Here is a 21,882-nt window from a genome sequence, read left to right on the forward strand (position 1 = left end):
TCCATTTTTGTCTGCAAGCAGAGTTACACCATAGCAAGTTCAGTCGAATGACCTTTATTTACAATTAACTCAATTTATAGCTATTTATATATTTGAAGTTGTCTTGTTTGTTGAAGAGGTTTGGCAACAGGCACAATGAATATTTCTAATCTTGCTAATTTCTTTCTTTCTTTCTTTTTTACATAAATAGCTGGATTAGGCCTACAACAGTTTATTGGGTGATATTAGCAATTTGCTTAACCAATATCTATCAGCATTTATATGTGTCTGAAAAAAATTGACTCATTTATATCAGAACATCATGAAATATTGGCATTGCTTTCTGTCTTAAAAATCAGTTTGTCTCTAATTTAGATGTAAATGATCTTTGCTTCCATTCAAAGATTAAACTCATGAGTATTAGTAAAAAGCACACTGAATTTTATCATGGCAGTGTTTGGAAATGTTTCATTTTGCACACAATTATGAGCAAACAGGCATTCATTTAGCCAGCTGTATGCAGTGAATCAACAAAACCCCAAAACGTGTTGGCATTTGTTATATTCCATAAATGTATGCAAATTTAATTCATTTTGCAATTTTTACAATGCTAACAACAAGATAATTCAGCATTTTATGTCACAGCTTATTGAATACCGATAATTTTCTGCTTAAACCAAATGCAAAATGTAAATACTGGTAAAGGACGAATGTTTATAGTGACTATCTGCAGAAATCAGCAAATCAGCCAGATTTTACTTTTACTGCTGAGCATTACAGCAGTTCCAGTTTTCAAAGCTATACAGGATTCTCAGAAAAAAAAGGATCACTCATGATAGTCATTTCACGGCAATTCGTGTGTGTGTGTGTGTGTGTGTGTGTGTGTGTGTGTGTGTGTGTGTGTGTGTGTGTGTGTGTGTGTACTCTGTTGAGCCTCTTATGAATAAGGGCTTTCCTTTAAAAAAAATATGTTTTGCAACATGTTCAGCTATGATGGTATAGTAAATTAGTGAATTTTGTATTGTCTTATTTAGTCTTTGGCAGTAACATGTAGCACTAGTTGTATCTACTGTTGGTAATAGCTAGTAAGTGCAGCAAAAATCAATACAGTTTTCAAATAATTAACTTATTTAAGTATGTATAATTAATATATTGAATGCCTTTAAAATTAGTTTCAAATAGCCGTTAAGGAATTCGAAGCAAGATATAAGCGCATCTCCAATATGAAGCAATTTATCGGCTTAAGACAGATCAGACTTTGTCAAAAGGGCTGAATTATTATGTAAATCCTGTTATATTCTTACTTCAAATAATCACTTGATAGTACCTCATAGGTTTTATGACTGTTAGTTTAGCTGTCAGTGGTTCTCAAACTCTGGTGAGTGTAAAAAATATGGAGTGAAATTGTAACCTAATAGTGTTAACTTCAACAGCACTAAACATTGCTAATTTAATTAGAAAAGGTTGAATAATAGCAAAATGTATTCATAATGATCAGAGAACTTTTATTTGCTACTCCTCTGGTTGGCATGTTCCCAGACAGGAAATACTGAATCATTCATTACTGTCAAATCTCTAACAGGCCCCCTACTGGTGTAGGTGACACCTCAATAAGTAAAACCATTCCCTTTGTTCTCCGGCACAAAAATTCAGAGCGCTGTATAGAAATGGTCACTTACACAATGAGAAACAAAGGGCCATTGCACTCACAAACACAAAGCACAGCAGCTACAGGTAAAGAGTCTCAGCTTCTCTGGTTATTTCCTTTCAAGTCCCAGAAGTCACCTTCGCTGATAAAGACCAAGGACTTCTATTTTCTATCAACAGCTTCTGAGGTTTTAGAGATAAAAAGTGAAATGTTGCTGGGGAGTTTGAGAAAGGGACAGTTTCAATGGAAAAGATGATGTCAAGGTTTTTCTTATGTTCTCGCCACATCTCTTCTTGATAGTTGTGCTAGACATTTTTGGAATCAGTGCATTAGTCCAGGATGTCTGAGTGAAATGCAGCTCTGTTGTCTCTTGGTCGCTCGACAGTTCCAGTATTGGTCAGGTATAATGGTCCTCTTTCACTCAGTTGAAGAGACAGCAGCTTTCTGAACACTTTATCCACAGAGCACATACAAAGTTTGCTCCAGTCATTTTTCAGAATCATATTTAAACAAGAGCCTCTGTTTATAATACAAATCTTCACAGTACATACTTCATGTCTAAATATCATACACATTTGTTATAATATAACTGAATAGAGATACACAGAGAGCTGAAAACTTAGCTAGTCCACAGAAGCAGCACCTTGACTTCATTTCAGCTTGATCGCAATAATATACAAATGCACAGACAGGCATCTGTCTGTCAAAGGCTCCCACACTCAGAATGAGAACTCTGACAGGTGGAACCGGACTATTTAGAGAGAAAAATAGAAGAACAGAATCGCTGTACAAATTTAGAGGGAGGAATAGCGCCACACGGTCCACTTCCTCTGAACTGCACAGGTGCTCCCATTTGCTTGGTACTAGGAGAATCCTTGGCATGCCCCCTGTGCTCTTTAGCGTTCATTGATAAGGATTTGAAGGAGTAGCAACAGAAGGCTGAAGGCAGCTTGAAGCATTAGACTGTGAGGTGAGGCAGCGTTTAGGAGACTGTTAGATGACATGGTGGAGTGGCCCACCAGTAATTCATTTCCCAAGACCTGGAAAGAGACAGGGAAGTTAGTCTTTTCATCTTTTCATGACTTCCAATCTCTTTAATTGTTGTAAACGCTTTGAGTTTCATGTGTCATTACTGCTCATATAAAAGCAGATTAGTGATTAGGTGCCAAACACAGATATGAATTAATGTCCTTGTGTCATCTCTTGTCAAATACAAATTTATCTCTTTCACCTTTGAAATTTCTCTTTTCATTTTCAGTAAAATTAAAATACTTGGACTTTGTGGGAGCTACACAAACATTTCAAAGAATGTGGTTCATACCTGATGTGCTCATTTGATTGTTTCCCCCCACCTCCTGGTCTAGTCTGTATTGGAACCTGCTATTCAGCAGTCGTCTGCAGCTTCTGTACTACATCTCTACCTAAAGTACATCTCAATATAAACTATTCAGTAACCACTTTAACTTAAATCCATCTTGTTCCACTCCCATTGAATTTTTACATATTTATTTTCTTATTTCACAACAAGACACTCAAAGTAAAGTTTTTAGTTATCATCATTGTATACAAAAGCTATGCAGTGAAGCAATGTAGCCCAAATTTGCACTTCCCAATGCAAATACAGGCAGCAACTTGGGTGAAAAATGTGTTTAAAGCTGCACCGTGAAAAACCCTATCAGCTGGGACTCTCCTACAGACAGTGGTGTGTGTGTGTGTGTGTGTGTGTGTGTGTGTGTGTGTGTGTGTGTGTGTGTGTGTGTGTGTGTGTGTGTGTGTGTGTGTGTGTGTGTGTGTGTGTGCAAGGCGTAGATAAAAGTGCTGCATAACTGTGTGGCTAAATGAGACTTGTAGTAAGAAAGCAGTCTGAGTGCTCAAACAGACACGCTGTAAGTACCAGGCCATTCTCTCCTGCTGCTACCAATAATCACAGGACAAACTTAATGATACTTTTAAACTTTGCTTTTACATAGAGAAAGGGAGAAAAGGATTCAGCCTAAAGACAAGTGAGCAAAAATGTAGAGCTTAATGGTACATAAGTACAAAAATCTTTCTATAACTAGAATCTATCTATTATTGTACCTGTTTAGGGATTTGTAATGTGGCTATATTCACAAAAGTAATAAAAAGGACAATTTAGCTTTGCTTGTGGTTCACCGTGAGGACTGAAGTAAAGCTAAAGTGGAAGCAAGAGCTGCTTCCACTGCTGAAATGCAGTGAGAAGACCCTCACACACACAATCGCGTTTTGAAATGGTTTCTGTGTCAGATTAGGTGATCATAGTCAAAAATGTAATATATTATATTGTAATGTATTATACTTAATGTCCTCCCCAAGAAAAATGGCTGGCTGCAGTGCTACATTGGACCTTGAACATGCATAGCCTGCTGCACATGGATGTGCCAAAGACTAGCTGCAGTGGTCCATTGAATATTTATGTGTGCAACTTACATTTTTATGAATAAAATTTAACCTAGGCGCCACAGATCATCACTTGGCAATGAAAACAGTGTTTTTTATACTTCTCATTCTGAATAAAGAGAGTGAACTTGCTATTGTGCTGTATGTGTATGCAGAAGTTAAAATGCACTACATATTTATTTGCACTGAAATGAATTAACAAAAAGGTAAACCTTATTTCGAGACTTCCTAATCAGCACCCCATGTCAGCTTGGTTAGGGTATTATCTGGCTAGTATTGTGTTGCCTAATGCAAGTATTAGCAGCAGTATTAGTTATAAAAGTGTCCCATGATGGTCCTATATAAGGGTGAATTCAAATGTCTTGATGCATGTTCAATCATCCAGGTAAGTAAAACTCCAAAAGTTGATCCTGTTCATCTGGACGAAGCGTTTTCAGTGGGAGAAACGTTTCGTCACTCATCCAAGTGACGGCTTCAGACTGATGAGTGACGAATACTGATGAACAGAATCAACTTTTGGAGGTGAATTCAAATGTTTATACCTTAAAAAAATGGTCATATTAACACGATTTATGTCATTTTTCAGCAGACAAATTCCATTTGGAATACGGAAAATGAGCAGCTGAAACAATAACACAGACAGCAACAAATCTCACTGTCGTTGTCTCGGTCCTGTACAAAATAATTTCAGAAGCCTACAATGTTGCACATCTGAGAAAGTTGTTTTGCCAGAAATGGTTCACTTCTAAACGTGGGATTTTGTAGAGATGCAAGAAAAGAATGACGAGAAAACTGCACACCTGTGTTGGTATTATTGTATCCAGAATGTTCCTCATAGTTTCTATGGTTCCGGGTGGAGAGGTGGTGCTGCTGTTTTCTCTTCTGCCTTGGCTGGTTGTGCTGTACTGGCTGTGAGTCGGCTGTTGGTCTGATTCCCTTCCAAACATCATGAACGCATTACCTGAAACATTAGATATAGCAGTAAAAAACGTTACTATTCCTCAGCAGCAGCACCTTGGTGTTTTCATTGAGTTACATTCATGTCTTATTCAGTCATGACAGATGCCTCCTGTTCTGCGTTGTAAATCTTGCATAAGAGGTTCTCCTAGGCCAAGGCCAGTTTGGATTTGGACAGCATAGGAGAAAAGGAAAAAAGAAAGGCGAAAATACTCAGTATTCTCTTCAAGCATCCAAACTGCACCTGCCTCTCCACATCGACCTCATTAACACTTAGACCGTTTGCACTGGCCAAATAACTGTGAGACGTCTCTGTATCTTTTCTAGGCAGGGGGCCCGAGGAAAGACTGGCCAAAGATTCACCTCGCTACACATACCAAAGATTTTCTCAATGTGTACAGGTTCTGTGATAGATATATGCTTGCCAGGGTCAGTAATAAGGACATTCATTATTCACACTCCAGAGCAGAGGTCATAAAAATATGAAGGAAAGAGAGGAAGTTTAAAAATTTGCATGGAAAACAAAGAGACTAGAGAAAGACATAATGCAAATACATGTATGGCAATGGTGACTAATTTATGTTGTGTCAGCTGAGAGTGTCTGAGAGTTACAGTTTAAAAAAGCATTATATACATTATATACAGGGAGTGCAGAATTATTAGGCAAGTTGTATTTTTGAGGAATAATTTTATTATTGAACAACAACCATGTTCTCAATGAACCCAAAAAACTCATTAATATCAAAGCTGAATGTTTTTGGAAGTAGTTTTTAGTTTGTTTTTAGTTGTAGCTATTTTAGTTTTAGCTATGTCAGAAATATACATTTCTGACATTCAAAAACAGAACAAAAACAAATCAGCGACCAATATAGCCACCTTTCTTTGCAAGGACACTCAAAAGCCTGCCATCCATGGATTCTGTCAGTGTTTTGATCTGTTCACCATCAACATTGCGTGCAGCAGCAACCACAGCCTCCCAGACACTGTTCAGAGAGGTGTACTGTTTTCCCTCCTTGTAAATCTCACATTTGATGATGGACCACAGGTTCTCAATGGGGTTCAGATCAGGTGAACAAGGAGGCCATGTCATTAGTTTTTCTTCTTTTATACCCTTTCTTGAAGCCACGCTGTGGAGTACTTGGACGCGTGTGATGGAGCATTGTCCTGCATGACAATCATGTTTTTCTTGAAGGATGCAGACTTCTTTCTGTTTCTTGGCCCAGTCTTGACGTTTCAGCTTGTGTGTCTTGTTCAGTGGTGGTCGTCTTTCAGCCTTTCTTACCTTGGCCATGTCTCTGAGTATTGCACACCTTGTGCTTTTGGGCACTCCAGTGATGTTGCAGCTCTGAAATATGGCCAAACTGGTGGCAAGTGGCATCTTGGCAGCTGCACGCTTGACTTTTCTCAGTTCATGGGCAGTTATTTTGCGCCTTGGTTTTTCCACACGCTTCTTGCGACCCTGTTGACTATTTTGAATGAAACGCTTGATTGTTCGATGATCACGCTTCAGAAGCTTTGCAATTTTGAGACTGCTGCATCCCTCTGCAAGATATCTCACTATTTTTGACTTTTCTGAGCCTGTCAAGTCCTTCTTTTGACCCATTTTGCCAAAGGAAAGGATGTTGCCTAATAATTATGCACACCTGATATAGGGTGTTGATGTCATTAGACCACACCCCTTCTCATTACAGAGATGCACATCACCTAATATGCTTAATTGGTAGTAGGCTTTCGAGCCTATACAGCTTGGAGTAAGACAACATGCATGAAGAGGATGAAGTGGACAAAATACTCATTTGCCTAATAACTCTGCACTCCCTGTATATAGACATTTCAACAAATATCAGCAAGTTCTGCAAGGAAAGCTGTAGCATCCTTGTTACATGGCTACAGATAATCAAAGAGTGTGTCAGTGTACTTTAGTTTAACAGTTTCAAGCACTTTGGTTAGCAACACTATAAAAATAAAGTTTGGCCTATGTTATCTTATAAAGGTAAACAACAAAATGCTCACTACGTAAGTCAACAAACGTATCAGCATTGTTTCCCTCTTAAATAACAGGAGAACCTGGCAGATTAAATGCATGTACAGATGTGTGTAAAATACCTTTAAATTAACAATGAAGAATAAGTTAAAAGAATAAACATAAAACCAAAGTTCAAATGCAGCCTATACTTGCTAATTTGATAGTATAGATAGTATAGTACAAATAGGTGCTCTGTTTTAAAGATCAGATATCAATCAGATCTTTAAAGAATCTTTAAGATTCTCTTTAAGAAAGAGGTTTTTACAAGTATCTAAAGCAGGAAAGGACTATTAGTTTTCCAGAGCTTCCATAAGACACACGGGGCAGTCCCAATTTCTCATGTGGCCCCTTGAGAAAATTAATTGCCCACTCCTTTTCTAAACTCTTTTTTTTCTTTCAGAGGTGAGCAAGAAACAAATTCTTAGACACAATTTTTATCCCTTTTTTTGTTTGTTTGTTTCTCTTGGGCTACTAGAAATTTTAAAGTAATGTTATTGTTCTTTAGACCTTGATATCTTATGTCTGTGAAGGTTCTCAGTCATCCAGGTCATTGTAGTCAAAGGAGCTTGCAAAGAAAAGCGTCTTTCTACCTACCCACCAAGGTCTGAGGGATCTTCCAAGAATGGTGTGATTATTTTCCTGAGCACTGATTGGTCAGTAGACAGTGCTTTTGCACATTTATCTCTTTTTTGATCACTTTAACACACCTGGGGAATTAAAAAATTTCCAAAATCTTCAACAGCATTTATTTTCCATCAGTTCTTTAAATAAGATATGATAAGTTTTAAATAGGCTAATAATTACAGGGTTGCTTACATATAATTCAGTTAGAAGTGAATGTCTGAAAGAGCAGGTGGAATTACCAAGAAACCACATAAAGTGCAAATGATCGTGCAACATTTAAAAAAGTGTTTTGTTTCATTCATAAATGAAAGAATGAACCAGAGGGAGTGAGAAAGAGCACACTCTGAATTTTACAAAGAGACCTTTGATTTAAACACATCTCTCTCTGTGCCAGTGATGAAGTATGCTGGAAAACATTTTTCTCACTGAATCCCAACAGCTCCATCCTATCATTATGCCTGCCATGGAGCTTAATTTGGTTTTCATATCAAGCCCCTTGAATGTCCTGTATTACAGGTTATCAGTGAAAATTATACTGATTACAAAATTCATTTTTTCTGTTTTATCTTACAAATGAAATTACACTGCTCAACCAGGAGTTAAGTGGAAGGATGTGAAACCACAGAAATCAGAGTGAGCCAGCAATTTGGGAAAACAGGATTTGTTTCATCTCTACAGTTGCAGGCTCTGTCTTTTTACCTGTGCCAGATGCAGTTCAATTTCACATAAAGTAATGTACTATATAGTGAATATAATATGAAATATAAATGAGCAAAATTGTTAATATCCCCAGTAAGTCTCCCTGAAGTTTAACCCCTAACTTCATTCTGTAAACACTGAGTGGGTGGATGGAGCAGGGTGTATTTGTTTGTGTATGTGTACCTGCATGCATGTCCATTTTCATCTTTGCTCCTGATTTTCCTGCACAAGTTCCCAACAGTGTTACATTTCATGCACTTACACCTGTCATCCTGTACATCCTGCACACTTTACCCTCTTTTTTGGGAACTACTCAAATCGACTGCAAGTCAGTGGTGGAACGCAGCACTTCGCCTGTGTTACTGTGTATCCATCAAGACAGTGAAAAGATTTTGAACTCAGAAATTGTAGAAGAGAGGCGAATTTGGAAGATAATGAATGCAAGGCCTTTTGCTTTTATTGGATAGGACAGTGTAAACTCTAGTTAGAAGGGTGGGGAAGGAGTGTATGTGTGTGGGGGGTAACCCATAGGAAATGGTCTGGGGCAGAGTCAAACTCTCTGTCTAAATAAATAAATAAATCTTGTTACGATTCGGTGTTGTCAGTGTTTTGTTTTAGGCGTGACTGTTATGTGTTTCCTGCTTTACTCTGAAAGTCTGTCTTATCTCAGTGTGTTCAGTTTACGCTTCCTTGTCTCGTCAGTTCTGATTTGCCCCAGCTGTGTTTCCCTCCTGTTGTCCGTTCCCTGATTGCTCCCTCTATGTATTTAAGCCCTGTGTTTCAGTTTGTCAGGTTGGCGATCTTCCCCCCTGGTTGTAAATAGTTTGGTGTTTTGATGTAAATAAATGTCTTAGTTTGCTTTGATGTAAATAGTTGTCGATACTTTCGTTTTGGGATTTTTTTGTGGAGACCCGTAGTAGTTTTTTTTGTTTTTTTTCCTTTATTTTTATTTTCCCTGTGTTGCACGCCGGTTGCCTAGGCCGGGGTGTAACAATCTGGGTAAATTGCCAGATGATTAAACATGCAACTATTTTGCTGGTAATACCTGAAATTAGGAAAGAAAATCAACAGCCTATTTATGCAAAATAATTCATAATTTTATTGAGGGAGTTATATTGGAGGGGTCATAACCCCCCTAACCCCCCTGGAAATTACACCCCTGTGCTCAACCGTTTAAGGCAGGGCTGCCCAATCCCAGTCCTCGAGAGCTACTATCCTGCAGCTTTTAGATGCATCCCTGCTCCAACACAGCTGAATCAAATGGTTTGATTACCTCTCCAGCATGCCATCATGTTTGGCAAAGGCCTGATAACAAGCCATTCATTTGATTCGGGTGTGTGGGAACAAGGATGCATCTAAAAGCTGCAGGACGGTAGCTCTCGAGGACCGGGATTGGGCACCCCTGGTTTAAGGTATAGCAATGCATATGACAAGGATGAGCTTGACCATAATTTATGCCGAGAACAAGCCCAACACCAGCAAGGAGAGAAAACTGTTGAAATTGATTGGCCTTCTTCCCCAAGGAATGAGCGACCCCGCAGAACTGCCAGCATGGGGCAACCATGACCAGGACCTCAAATCTGATTAAGAACTTTTCATCCCAGATGCCACTAAAATTCATCAAGAAATGTTCCCTGTTCTAAATTCTGTTCTAGATCCAGTGACAACAAATATAAGAGCTGCAATGTGTGACAAAACAAAATGGGCAGGCAGTCACAGTATACTTTCATCAAGTGTAGGAAATACATATGCAAGACACAGCAAAATAGTCCCTCATGTGTCATATAGATCAGCAGACACGGGCTATTTGTTTTCCAGAGTGGCACTAATCTAGTCCGTTTCACAGAAGTAAACAGTTAGTTACCAGAAAACCTTCCTTCATTTATATTTGTTCAAGATAAACATATTTCTTTCTGCCTACAGTATATCTTGATTATGATTGATTTTTCTTTTTTCATTACATTTTGTCACGAGTATCACTTCTGTACATACGTGTGTTTTAACAGCGGTAAATTCTAAATATTAACCATACATGTGGTCTCCAATGCTTGCCATTGAGAAAAAATAAACATCCATAAACTGCTATGGTTGTACCCCGCGTCTCGCCACGTGGCGGCTGGGAAATGCTTCAGCGCCAGCAAGTCCCTGACATGGATAAGCGGAAGAGAATGGATGGATGGTTGTGGTTGTATTGATTTAATAACACAATAAATGTTGGCAGAGTAACAAAAATATTGACATTACACAGGCAAGGGTTAATCTATAAACCAAAACTTACAAAAAAGGCGCATTAACCCTTTCTTTTGAACCACATATCACCAGTTAAACAGGCTGCCAACAGCATAGTCTAATGATTTATTCCCAAATATCTCTAAATGAACACAATCCTACAACAAAAACCTGAGTCTGTGCACTACTTTGTTGACATTAGAGTAAAAAGGTAGCACTCACTGAGACAGATGTTGTCTGTGAAATATCCCAGGAAATTCTCACACTCTTCTCTCTGGCTCCCACTGGCTGAGCATGAGCACCATGGGGCTACGCTGGACGTGGAGTTGTCAACATAGTTGGGAGTTATTGTACTTCCTGCAGAGAGACAGCGCCAGCCGTCAATCAATATTAAATGCGCATTGCTTTTGAGTTGTTACACTGTAATCATGATGCATTATTTTCTGAAGCCTTAATGGACTCTGCATTCCCTATACACTGACCTGATGTAAAAGCATGGTAATATTATAACACCACAGGTTAGATTAGCTGCAGTCATATTATATAATAGAGTGATGCTGAAAAATGCTCCAATTTTCTCTTTTTTAGGTCACAGAAGTCTCTGGCATTGAGATTGTTTTCTGTTCCCCCCGCGCCCCCCAACATAGTGTTGGTGGGATTTCAAGTACTTTAATAAATACAAGACAAGAATGAAAACGCCAAGTGTGTGTTTGTGCTGAGGGGCACCATTTGAGATTCTTGAAATGCATTAGGTTAGCTCCTCTTTCCAGTGCATGGAAAAGAAATGTCTGCTCTACCTGCTCCTTTTCTTTTGCCACCTGTTATAAAACAGATTAAACCTCACTCTGCATAAAGAGCTTCAGTTTTTTCTGCAATGAGAGATATTTATACTTATACCATCTTATACCAAGCTGAACTTTGTCTTTTCGTTCTCCCACTCAATCTTAACCTGTTCTGTATTTATTAATTTAGCTTCTAGCTAGCTTTTGCTCATTCCGGTGCATTTAAGGCTGCACAGTTTTCTCTTTCCTTCTCTCTCCCAACATATGCCACACAGCGTCACTTACATACTGTCTTTTTCCTCCTACAGGTGGTGATTTTATGTTTTCGACTGTGTGTTTTCGCTCTCCGTGTTACATTCCAGATGTTCACATACCTATAAGCCCTGTGTAGGCAAGGAGGCAGGCTCCATAGTTCTCTTGCTTGCAGCCACTGGCAGATGTTTTGGACGGTTCACAGTCATACTGAAACTGTGCCAGACGAGACCTATAAAAACACAAAATGCATACTAGTTAGGAAGAACACAACAGAACTCTACATTTTTATCTAAAAGGTTTGCTGATTTCATTTTTACATATCATTTCTTACTCTAAGTAACTTAAGTTATAACTCAGTCATTTAATTAAGAGTTTGCTGCTCCAACATTAAAGAAATATTGCAGGCCATGGTGAAGAGTGAAAGCACTGAGCTGTAATGTGAAAGTGATAGAAAGAGTAATATATTTCATTCCCCAGACCTGGGATCATTAGTAAAGCCCTCTGAGTCTAATGGGGCTGTGGAAAAATAATGGCCATGACCAGAGATAGCAATGAGTGATAACTCTGATCCATCTGGCTCTTTATCTGTGCTAAATATTTAATGTGTTATTCCAACAGGCTCTCTGGGGTGTTCTAACCACTGGTGGTACAAAGCTTTAGGGTAAAACAGCAGGCCATTTTGTTGATTGAGTGGCTGTTTATTTAGTTTCAAAGAGCCATACGATTGAACAGCACTGGCCTAAATATGTATGGAGAATACAAGTAAAATCTATATCCAAGAAAAACAAGAGAAACTAGAGTATTTAGCAATATCAAAGCTGGAGTAAACAATTATCTTAGTGCCGTGTGTTGCTGTATCAAAATAAGATGCATAGTGATAAATGCTTTCCAACAAAAAACTTTTACTCATGCAGGTTGCTGAAGAAGGCTGCATTTAGAAATTTTTTTCTTCTTCTGGGAGAAAATGCCATCTGCAATTGATTAACTAGTTGGTAATACCCTCGCTCTTACTTTGAAAGAGTCGTTTTTGCTGTTCAGTCCTTTCCGTTTCCTGCTTTCTCACCAGCTACCTTCTCCAGAGAGAAACTCTAACTTCAGTAGCTGGTGATGTTAGTCTTGTTCTGCCCTGGAAAATTTACTTCAGGCTTGAATTACCCTCTAGCCAGAACCTGTAGCAGGTGAAAAACTGGTTTTGGCTCCAAAGCAGAACAAGAAGTACAACCGTGACCTCACTGGGGAGGTGTCTGATTATATCTGCTGGTTATTTATTTCCCAAAAACTGTTGAAAAATTATATTTGTAAGGAGAAACCAATAACATGTTGATATTATATAAATAATTTACGGATGCAAGCAAACCTCCTTTATGTTTTGATGCATACATTTGCCAAGTGGAGTCTGTTATTAGTCTATTATTACGTATTTACTTCTGTTCCTACCTGCACACATAGTCAGCTTTGCAGATCCTCATCTGTGCAATGCAGTTGGGTTTATCCACCGTTTCATACGAGCAGCTGGGCACAATGGTCTGCCTTCGACGCTCTGCACAGGCTGTGTCCGTACATGGGCAGAAGAGCAGCTCATGTGTATAATCAGCAGGAACACGGTCAAAGAACCTGCGCAGGGCCTTATTGCATTTGGGCCGGTTGCACAGGCCTGACTTGGCAGTGGGTTTGATACAAGCCGAGACATATTCTGTGCGGAGCTTCTGGCACAAGTCGTCCACATTGCAAGCCTTGGCTGCATCCAGGCAGCGATTCACAGTTGTCATGCCAACATCAGAGTCTGTGGACGGAAGTAAGGTTAGTGACAAGGTTTCAACAGAAAACTAATCGAGAGGTTTTGTGTGTATGTGAATGAGAACATAAGCATGTACTAGTTTACCAATTCATCCTGATGAGATGTAATCTCCTGTTGTTAAAACATCAGATAAGGAGTTTGGAATTGAACATCAGGTTTAAGGAGAAAGTGTGTGTGTAAACAAAAAATGGGGGACTTGTTTTTGACTATCAGAAAAACAAAAGGAGCATCAGACGAAGAGTCTGGCCTTCAGTGCTTTGAACATAGCACAATGTCATAATTTTGAATGATTGGTTGATTGCTTTATTTCAACTCTTAACATATTTAACACCCCTCTATGACCTTATACTGGAGAAAATTTTTTTTTTTTTTTAAAGTGTTTCATATTTGGTAGAGCGCAGTGATTAGCACTATTGCCTCACATCAGAAGGTCCTGAAGGTGCGAATCGAGCCAGGGCCTTTCTGTGTGAGGTTTGAATGTTTCTCTGTGTTTGTCTGGATTCTCCCCTTTGCAGTCCAAAGACATGCAGCTAGTAGGGTTAGGTTAACTGGTCTGTCTAAATTGCTCATAGATATGAATGAGTGTGTGAATGGTTGTCTGTCACTCTGTTAGCCCTGTGACAGACTGGAGAACTGTCCAGGGTCTACCCTGCCTCTGGCCCTATCATAACTGAGATGCGCTCCTTTAATCTGAATATTGTGAATCTTTGAATTTAATTTGCCTTTTAAATTGTACCCCGTCCCCCAGCCCAACAGAAAAATTATGAACACTCAATTGTTCCTTTTTTCTAATTTGAATTCCACAGGGTCGCAGAATTTAAACATGACAGTAAGAAAAGAAAAATTGTGCTTTCACAAAACCCAGTAAGACGTGCAATTCTTGTTACTTTTCTGCAGAATGTACACCAGAACGTTTACATGTATTTACCCACACCTCCACAAAGTAGGTTAAATAAGGTATTACCAGAGAACAGTAAAGAATTTTAATGTATTATTATAGAGTCCTTAACTTACGACATAAAGCGCCTTGGAGTATTTGTTTTACTGATTTGGTGCTTAAAAAAAACCTGAATTAAATGCAAAGTGATTTCTGAGTTGCCATGTCCTTTGCTTTAGACAAGACTGAAATGCTTGTCAACAGCTAAAATACTTCACTATCAGACTTTTAACTACTTACTTTTTATCTTTTACTTTACAAGATCTCATCTTCCATTTCTTATTTCATGGTGACTGTAAATCTTCAGTCGTATGTAACATCCAATAGCACAGGTACACAAACTTATTGTAACAAGTTATCTTTTGCATCAGAACACTATTGTTATACTAATGTAATATTGAATTAAAGGTTTTGACATCTAAAATTAAGAGTCTGAGGTAAAATTTTAGATGTCATGACTAATTATAAATTAACATGAAACATAACATGTTTCATTATATTATAGGTAAAATATATCAAAATCATTAGGAGTTTTTTTAACTAAGGATGTGTTGGATTATAATGCCCTGCATATAAGTTACTGTTCACTTATACTTCCTGTTTTTTCTTACTGTGTGGAACTGTGGGGCATGACCCTCAAAACAATAAATCCAATAGTTATGTTACAAAAAAAGAGTAATAGGGGTCATTAACAAGTCTGGATATTATGATCACACTGAGCCATTGTTTCTCAGGTTCGATATGATGAAACTGGTTTAAATTAAATGCAAACAAATGAAATGTGTTGTTGTTGTTGTTGTTGTTGTTGTTGTTGTTGTTGTTGTTGTGTGGTTTTTTTTTGTTTTTTGTTTTTTGTTTTTTTTTTAAACAATGCTAATTAAGTTCAAGCTAAATCTAAGGTACTCTCAAACTGCGTGTGAAGGTTTTTCTCAGTGTGGGACATTAAGTTTGACTTGAGAGATTTTTTTTCTATTTTATTATAATAAAGCAAAGAAAGAGATTCAACAAAGATTTATTTCTGTTGTTGGGATTAAATTGTGGAATGATGTTAATATGTGCATAAAAATGTGCAATTCATTATTCTGTTTGTTGATGTTTGTTAATGATAAGAATATAGGCGGGGCATAAATATAGGGACTACTGAGCCTGTTCAGTGATTTATTAGTATTATTATTATTATTATTATTATTGAAGAGTGTTATTTTTTTTTGCTCGTAATATATGACGACTGAACTAATAAATATATATCAAATATTTCTGTGTAGATCTGCCACTGAAATGAGCAGCACAGTGATTGCAGCTTTTGCTACTTTGTGACAATTTGTGAATGAGCCTTTGGGATTTATGTTGGGAAATGTGGAAGTGAGCTGACCTCTGTGAGTTGTGTACTTCAGAGATGAGTGATAAGCTTGTTTACATATATATTTTTTAAAGCTGGCAGGTCCTCTGGTCAAACTAGATGAAGACAGCGGTGCAGTTTATGAAATGTCAACGGAGAAAAGTCAGCAATATTTTAATAACTGATTTATTTTTAGTTCTTTTTTTGGGCTAAATGCCAAATATTTGGTCCCAGTTTTTAACATAAACATTTGCTACTTGTGTTCATTATTTATGAATTTGGTTTTGTTGTGTTGGTTCCAGTCCCATTCCCAGCAGATTCATATAATGTAGAGCCAAAACATGGCTTTGGCTCTTGATAACAATGACCACATCAGTATCAAAACCTGATTTCAGCTGTTCTTAAATAAAACTTTGCCTCATTTGATAAGGGATATTTAGTTCAGTCTGTTGTCATTCGGTGTTATATTAAGCTAGTATGTTCTTTTCATAGGCCAGATTTGGAATAGTCACTTATTTTAAGACAGTAGTATCAAAAAATGCCTCCATTAGTATGCTTTGACGTTCATGGATTATGTTATTTCAGCTGAGTCTGAGATGTGAATGTTTATATTGGGCATGTTTACAGTGAAAAGGCTTTGGCGTAATGTTGTATACTTAATAGAACACAAACATCTTCAAAGGGTAAAGGGGTTTACAATATGGTGAAAGTTAATGAAGGTTGGTGAACTTGCCAGCAGAAATAGAGGCCAAGCGGACATAGTTGTAATCCCTCTCCACTGTCTCATAAGGGTAACTCTCCACCAGCTTGAGTCCTGGGGAAAAAAACAACACACAGTTAGGAATAAAGGCTTCAGTAGGCACTACAGTTTATCTAAATCTCAAGAAACACAAATAATGGCATGTAGTCATTTTTATTTAGTCACTGAGACTCCAGTTCACTCAGTCATAAATTACACACACATTCCCTCAGCTTATTATTCATTTGTCAGGGTTATTGTGTTATTTTCAACCCACTCGCCAATGCTGGCATTTACGTTTCTGTAGCCACATGTATAATCCAAACATTTCTCAACCTAAAAAGGGTTTCATATCTATATTTATATCAACATTGCGGTATTTTTAAACACTCATGGTGCTCTTTGTTTTCAGAAAATACAATGGGGGTAAGTATAATAACGTCTATGAACATAAATAACAAATGATATACTTTATTGTACACCACATGTGGAATCCCCCAGTAATCCAGTCCTCTTATACAGGCTTGCTTACAGCCTCTGGCCACAATTTAATTTTCCGCCACACACTTCCTGTAGACCTTTTCATGAAATATGAACACTAGTTGCATTCTTAACGGTGCCTCAAAATAACTGATTCTTGATTAATTGTTTAGGTTGACACTGAGAACAGTTCACTTTATTTACAAATGTCTGGAATCTATCTATTATCAGTGACAAAGTATTCCTTGGGGAGCCATGAGAAGACTGGAACCAGCCTTTCAGTAGGAGAGTGCTCCTCTGTCTGTTATCCTCCTCAGCCTGTTGCTTCTTGCTTTGATTTTCTGCTGTGCCATGTTGTTTGATGAACAGCGCAACTGATATATGAGCCTCTATTGGCCTTTCACAGATAAATAAGCATCGGTGTGTATGTTATCCAATATGTCTGTTTTTTCTTTTTACTGAATCTAATGTTGATAAATTGCATTTCATTTAAAATTTCTCTCTCATAGGTTACCCAGCAGAGTGCCTTCGACTTTATTGCTGGCTGTACCTTTCAGCACTGCCCACACCACATACGATACTATCACAGCAAAGCGGACGGTGGTGAAAAGTCATGCAGTGTCTTTGTAGTAAGTTGCCAATTAGGTTGCAAAAACATTGCTTTAAAGTTAATAAATATCTCATTATTTTCCCTTTACTTCAATGTAACTTTAACATGATCTGTGTTTATCCGGTATAACAGCCTGTGACCCGAGCTCTGCTTCACAACGCATTTTAAATTTCACCTAGCTATTCCAAATATGTTAAGTATTGAAACTAAGCATTAACGTAAATTGTTGTTGTTGTTTTTTAAGTAACAATGTAACAAATGATAAAACACTGAGTAGAATGAATTATAAGGTGCAGAAAAACCAAATGTAAGGTCCATATGAGGGCATAGGGTGTCAAGAGGGTAGCAGAGTATTGGCTGGTGTATGATTACTAATTTTTATTTTTATTTTTAACGCTCTGGATCTGCATATGCACCCATACAAACAGTATTGGTCAGGCTCTAATCTGACATAGTCCATACTGGCCACATATACATTCCTGCTATCCATTTTAGCCAAAGATAATCTGTTCAAAGCCTGTTCTTTTATTCTGATCATTCTTTTGTATGTATCAATGGACTCTCATGTACATATATACATCAATGCTGACAGTGTTTATTATCATTAGTTGTGACTTCTGATCACCACCTCCTGGGAGACACTGTCTCTGCCTGAGAATGGTAGACAACCGAAAAAACAACAGCAAAAAAAGAACATTTAAAAAATATAGAAAAAAAAATGAAATGGCTGAAGTGCTTAAGTGATATTCTATAAGCTAAGCTAACCGGTCTGGATGCTAATTTATCTATAAATTACGTATGACTTTGAATGCTTGACAATTTTCTTAATTATTTCTTTGCTTCATCATAATGTTGTGTTTTTAAAAAGCCAAGAACCAATTGTTTCTGCAGGTGGTAAGAATATGCTTTCATGCCACAGAAACTAAATTCTGGCCATACGTAGGTCTATAAACAAGGGCATGTACACAGCCTGGGTGGCTTCCAAACATAAATGTATTTCATTGCTCCACATAGGTAATGTATGCTAAAAACATGTTACCTGACAAACAGGCAAATGGTTGTTACGCCCAACCTTCATTTTATTCCATCAAAATGGCAAAGCCACCAGTTTACACGCTGTAAAATGTATACATATAACGAGAAACACATTTTGGTTCAGATAGAGTGTGTGTGTGTGTGTTAGATACCATGTATGATAGACTGGTGCAGACTCCAGTAGATGCTTAGACAGTTCTTCTCCTTCTTCATTCCTCGTTTACATTGGCAGCCATGTAAAGGACTGGACAGCAGAGCAGACACTGCACTGGCACACTGGCTCCTGGCGCCCGGGCCCAGTTTCATGCTGCCATTGCCTGCCACACACTGGCGCAAAGTACGAAGACGTGGACTACAAGTCTCATCACTCGAGCACGAGTCTCCGGCCACCAAGCAGTCTCTACTGGCATGTACAACCTCTAACAGAGCTGTTTCAGGAAAAAATGAGAGAAATGTAGAAACATGAGGGGATTGGAAAAAGCAGTTAATGTGTAAGATCATGAGATGAAAAAAAGACCCATGCTAATGCAGACCAATAGTGCATAAGAAGAAAGGGGAAGGAAAGAATTGACACTTTGAATAAATTGTAAAGTGTTCTGAAAAGTACAGAATTTTAAAACAGCCGGAGATTTTATTGTGAAATCCTGCCAATGTAATGGTTGAGGTGAGCAGGACAATGAACGAGTTTACTCTCTTTTGTATATTTCATGCTTGTGTGGTAACATATTGACCATTTCATTCTAAAACCAAGTGAAATATAACTATTACTCTGTTTGTTTCCATAGCTTCCATTAATATTTTAACAGAAATGCCTAAAATGACCACTGCAAAATTACAGTGAACAAATCCCCTGCAACTGTTGATGGAAAACCCCCACCTGCAAACAAGGTCACTCTTTGCTCTTGCCATTATGAATTTTTATTCCATTGTGGTTTCTTGTTTGTAAAGCTTCCCCAAAACCTAGAAAAATGAGCTTTGCTTCTCATGGTTGGGTCTATGAGCCAAATAGGGCAGCGGAACATTTTTGGACAATATGCAGTTGGCCACATGATAAAAGAGAAGACACAATAGTAAAAAACCAGCTGAAGTTTGATGAGAGATTATTTCCAGACAGCAGTCGGTTGATATTGAACTTAAAATCACCTAATGAATCAGCATGTTTCAGACCTGACTAAATATAACAGATGAAGACTTTAAGCTTTGAGTTATAATAATTTAATATAAACCTAGAAATGGACATGATATGTCGACACATCAAAGAGGAGAAAAGGAGTCTTGATAGTTAAAAGCATGAATTAATACGTCTTTGTGTCCAGAAATGGAAAATAGAGTTTTGCATAAAGTATATCAGATCTTTTTGTTGAGGTTCAGTATTTCTTTCACACAGAGTTTCTCTTTACGTCAGAAAAGTACGAACTGAAGAACTGAGCACACCTACTCTGAAAACAAACCTATTACTTTATAGGTTTGTTCAAATTCAGTGGATAACTGGATGACATGTATTTGGACTATTCAGTACCTTGCAAATGGCCCTGCAGGCTACAGCATTTGCTGCTTTATTGAGAAGAGAACAGCTTCAAGGATGAAGATATGAAAATAATGTCTCTGCATATTAAATGTGCATGTATTTTATTCAGTTACTGTGGGAAACCTCTTGAATGGCAGACCTATACAGATGCTAATTCATGTCCTTAACAATTCATTGCCAGACCTTGTCCCGAGTAGCTTGGACTCCTACAGTTGTACTGCATGACTCAAGCTCATTCTATTCAATATGCTGAGGTTCTTGAACCTCCAATGAGTGTCATTTACAGAACATGTTAAGAACATTATTGATTAAGAGGAACACACACACATTCATCTGTTGCTTTGGTGAAGAAAGGCTTTTAATTAAGGTTTAGAATAAAGTGAAATAACCTCCAAGCAAAAGGCTTTTTTCTTTCTTCTACAGCCAACTGGGCTCTGTTGTTTGTGTTAACATTCTGTCCACTTTTGTCAGATTTCTCAGAATATGTTTTTGTCTATTTAAGTCACAAACCCCTTTAAGTGCTGCCATTTCTAAGGATGCTCCTTGTGTACATTTGTATCTTAGGGAAATTCTGTAAACATATTCCTTAGCATGGCCTGCAGGAAACCAATTGTATCTTTTTATTCAAACAGTGAAAAATCATACCACCTTCATTTCACATGAAATCTTTTACCCCATCAGCTAAAACCACATTTTTCCATTTCATGCTGTTTTCATCTGCTTACACAGCGGGTATTTCTGGGGCAACATTGTCTCAGCTACCGTTTTGATCTCTAAAACATATATGCATACTCAGGAACAATGTATTAAAAAACAAATAATTTTCCATTCAGTCAGCACTATGCTATCAATTACATCTCCTTCCAAAGCTGGAGCTTTACTCAAACCCCACAGGTGTCCTGCGTCTCACTCACATCAGGAGTTTTGCATACGCTCATATTCTATTCATCACATACCAGCTAAGCGCAGACATGTGGATGCTGGGTTGGGGAAAAGTTGCAGCCAATGCCAGTGTCCTGGAAGGCCAGATGGTCAGTTGCAAATTTATCCCAAGCCTTTCTTTACAGCTATGTCTGTCAGTTTGTGCTGCCTGGGCAGAAGCTGGAATAGACACCATACATCATGAATGCAAATTAGCCACTTGATTTGACATTTCCAATAAGCCTGTCTCAATGTACCAGTAGGGTTAGCCAATTAACCATGTCAGTAATCAATGCGTTCCAAGGCTCAGTTAAGTCCTCAGTTTCCCTGCCACATAAATCACAGGCAGATTAGCTGATCAGTTACCCTCGTGCGCCAGCTTAATCGTCCACTTCAAGAGAGATAAAATGGAAGATGAAACTTAATGAAGTCAGCTGGAATGTTACCGTCACTCCTATGTCTCTATAAAGCTGTGAAGCTGTGGGCTAAAATGGCAACACACTGGTGCATGTAATGAGTGTCTTTTTTCCAGTGCTTTTAGAATTTGTAAATTATCTTGGATAGCTGGATTAAAACTAGCAGCCTCACATTAAAGTGATTATATGACTGCTTAGCCAAGGGTGTTAGCCAACGTGATACAAGCCATTGTAGTGTAACTGCTCATTTAACACAATTGTGGCTCTATTTTTGCTCTATTTTGCAGCGCTAAACCTGTACTGAGACAAAGGGAGTTTGGTTCACGTGGGGCTTTTTTTCTTCATATGCAGCTCTTGAGTCATTTTCTGCCACCAAACAATTGTGGTTAAGCCAAGGCACTTGCAGAGCTCCCGCAATACACGGGCAAATATTGTAATTTGTAATTAATAATTTATTTTACC

At 38.0% G+C, this 21,882-nt stretch overlaps 1 protein-coding gene across 2 annotated transcripts in view; it reads right to left on the reverse strand.

Annotated features, from left to right (window-relative positions):
- Positions 1 to 1,460: 1,460 nt before the first annotated feature.
- Positions 1,461 to 21,882, reverse strand: part of gfra4b (GDNF family receptor alpha 4b) — a 57,312-nt gene continuing 36,890 nt past the window's right edge. For both annotated transcript variants that reach the window (XM_026146515.2, XM_080308514.1), the window contains 7 exons: positions 18,708 to 18,983; positions 16,425 to 16,505; positions 13,055 to 13,400; positions 11,737 to 11,846; positions 10,803 to 10,937; positions 4,846 to 5,006; positions 1,461 to 2,667 (listed from right to left, as the gene is read on the reverse strand). In XM_026146515.2, the coding sequence (XP_026002300.1) occupies positions 2,524 to 2,667; positions 4,846 to 5,006; positions 10,803 to 10,937; positions 11,737 to 11,846; positions 13,055 to 13,400; positions 16,425 to 16,505; positions 18,708 to 18,983 (1,253 nt within the window). In that variant the 3' untranslated portion in view covers positions 1,461 to 2,523. The remainder of the gene's footprint in view (positions 2,668 to 4,845; positions 5,007 to 10,802; positions 10,938 to 11,736; positions 11,847 to 13,054; positions 13,401 to 16,424; positions 16,506 to 18,707; positions 18,984 to 21,882) is intronic.

This window comes from Astatotilapia calliptera, chromosome 2 (genome assembly GCF_964374335.1).
Source record: "Astatotilapia calliptera chromosome 2, fAstCal68.1, whole genome shotgun sequence".
Classification (NCBI taxonomy): domain Eukaryota; kingdom Metazoa; phylum Chordata; class Actinopteri; order Cichliformes; family Cichlidae; genus Astatotilapia; species Astatotilapia calliptera.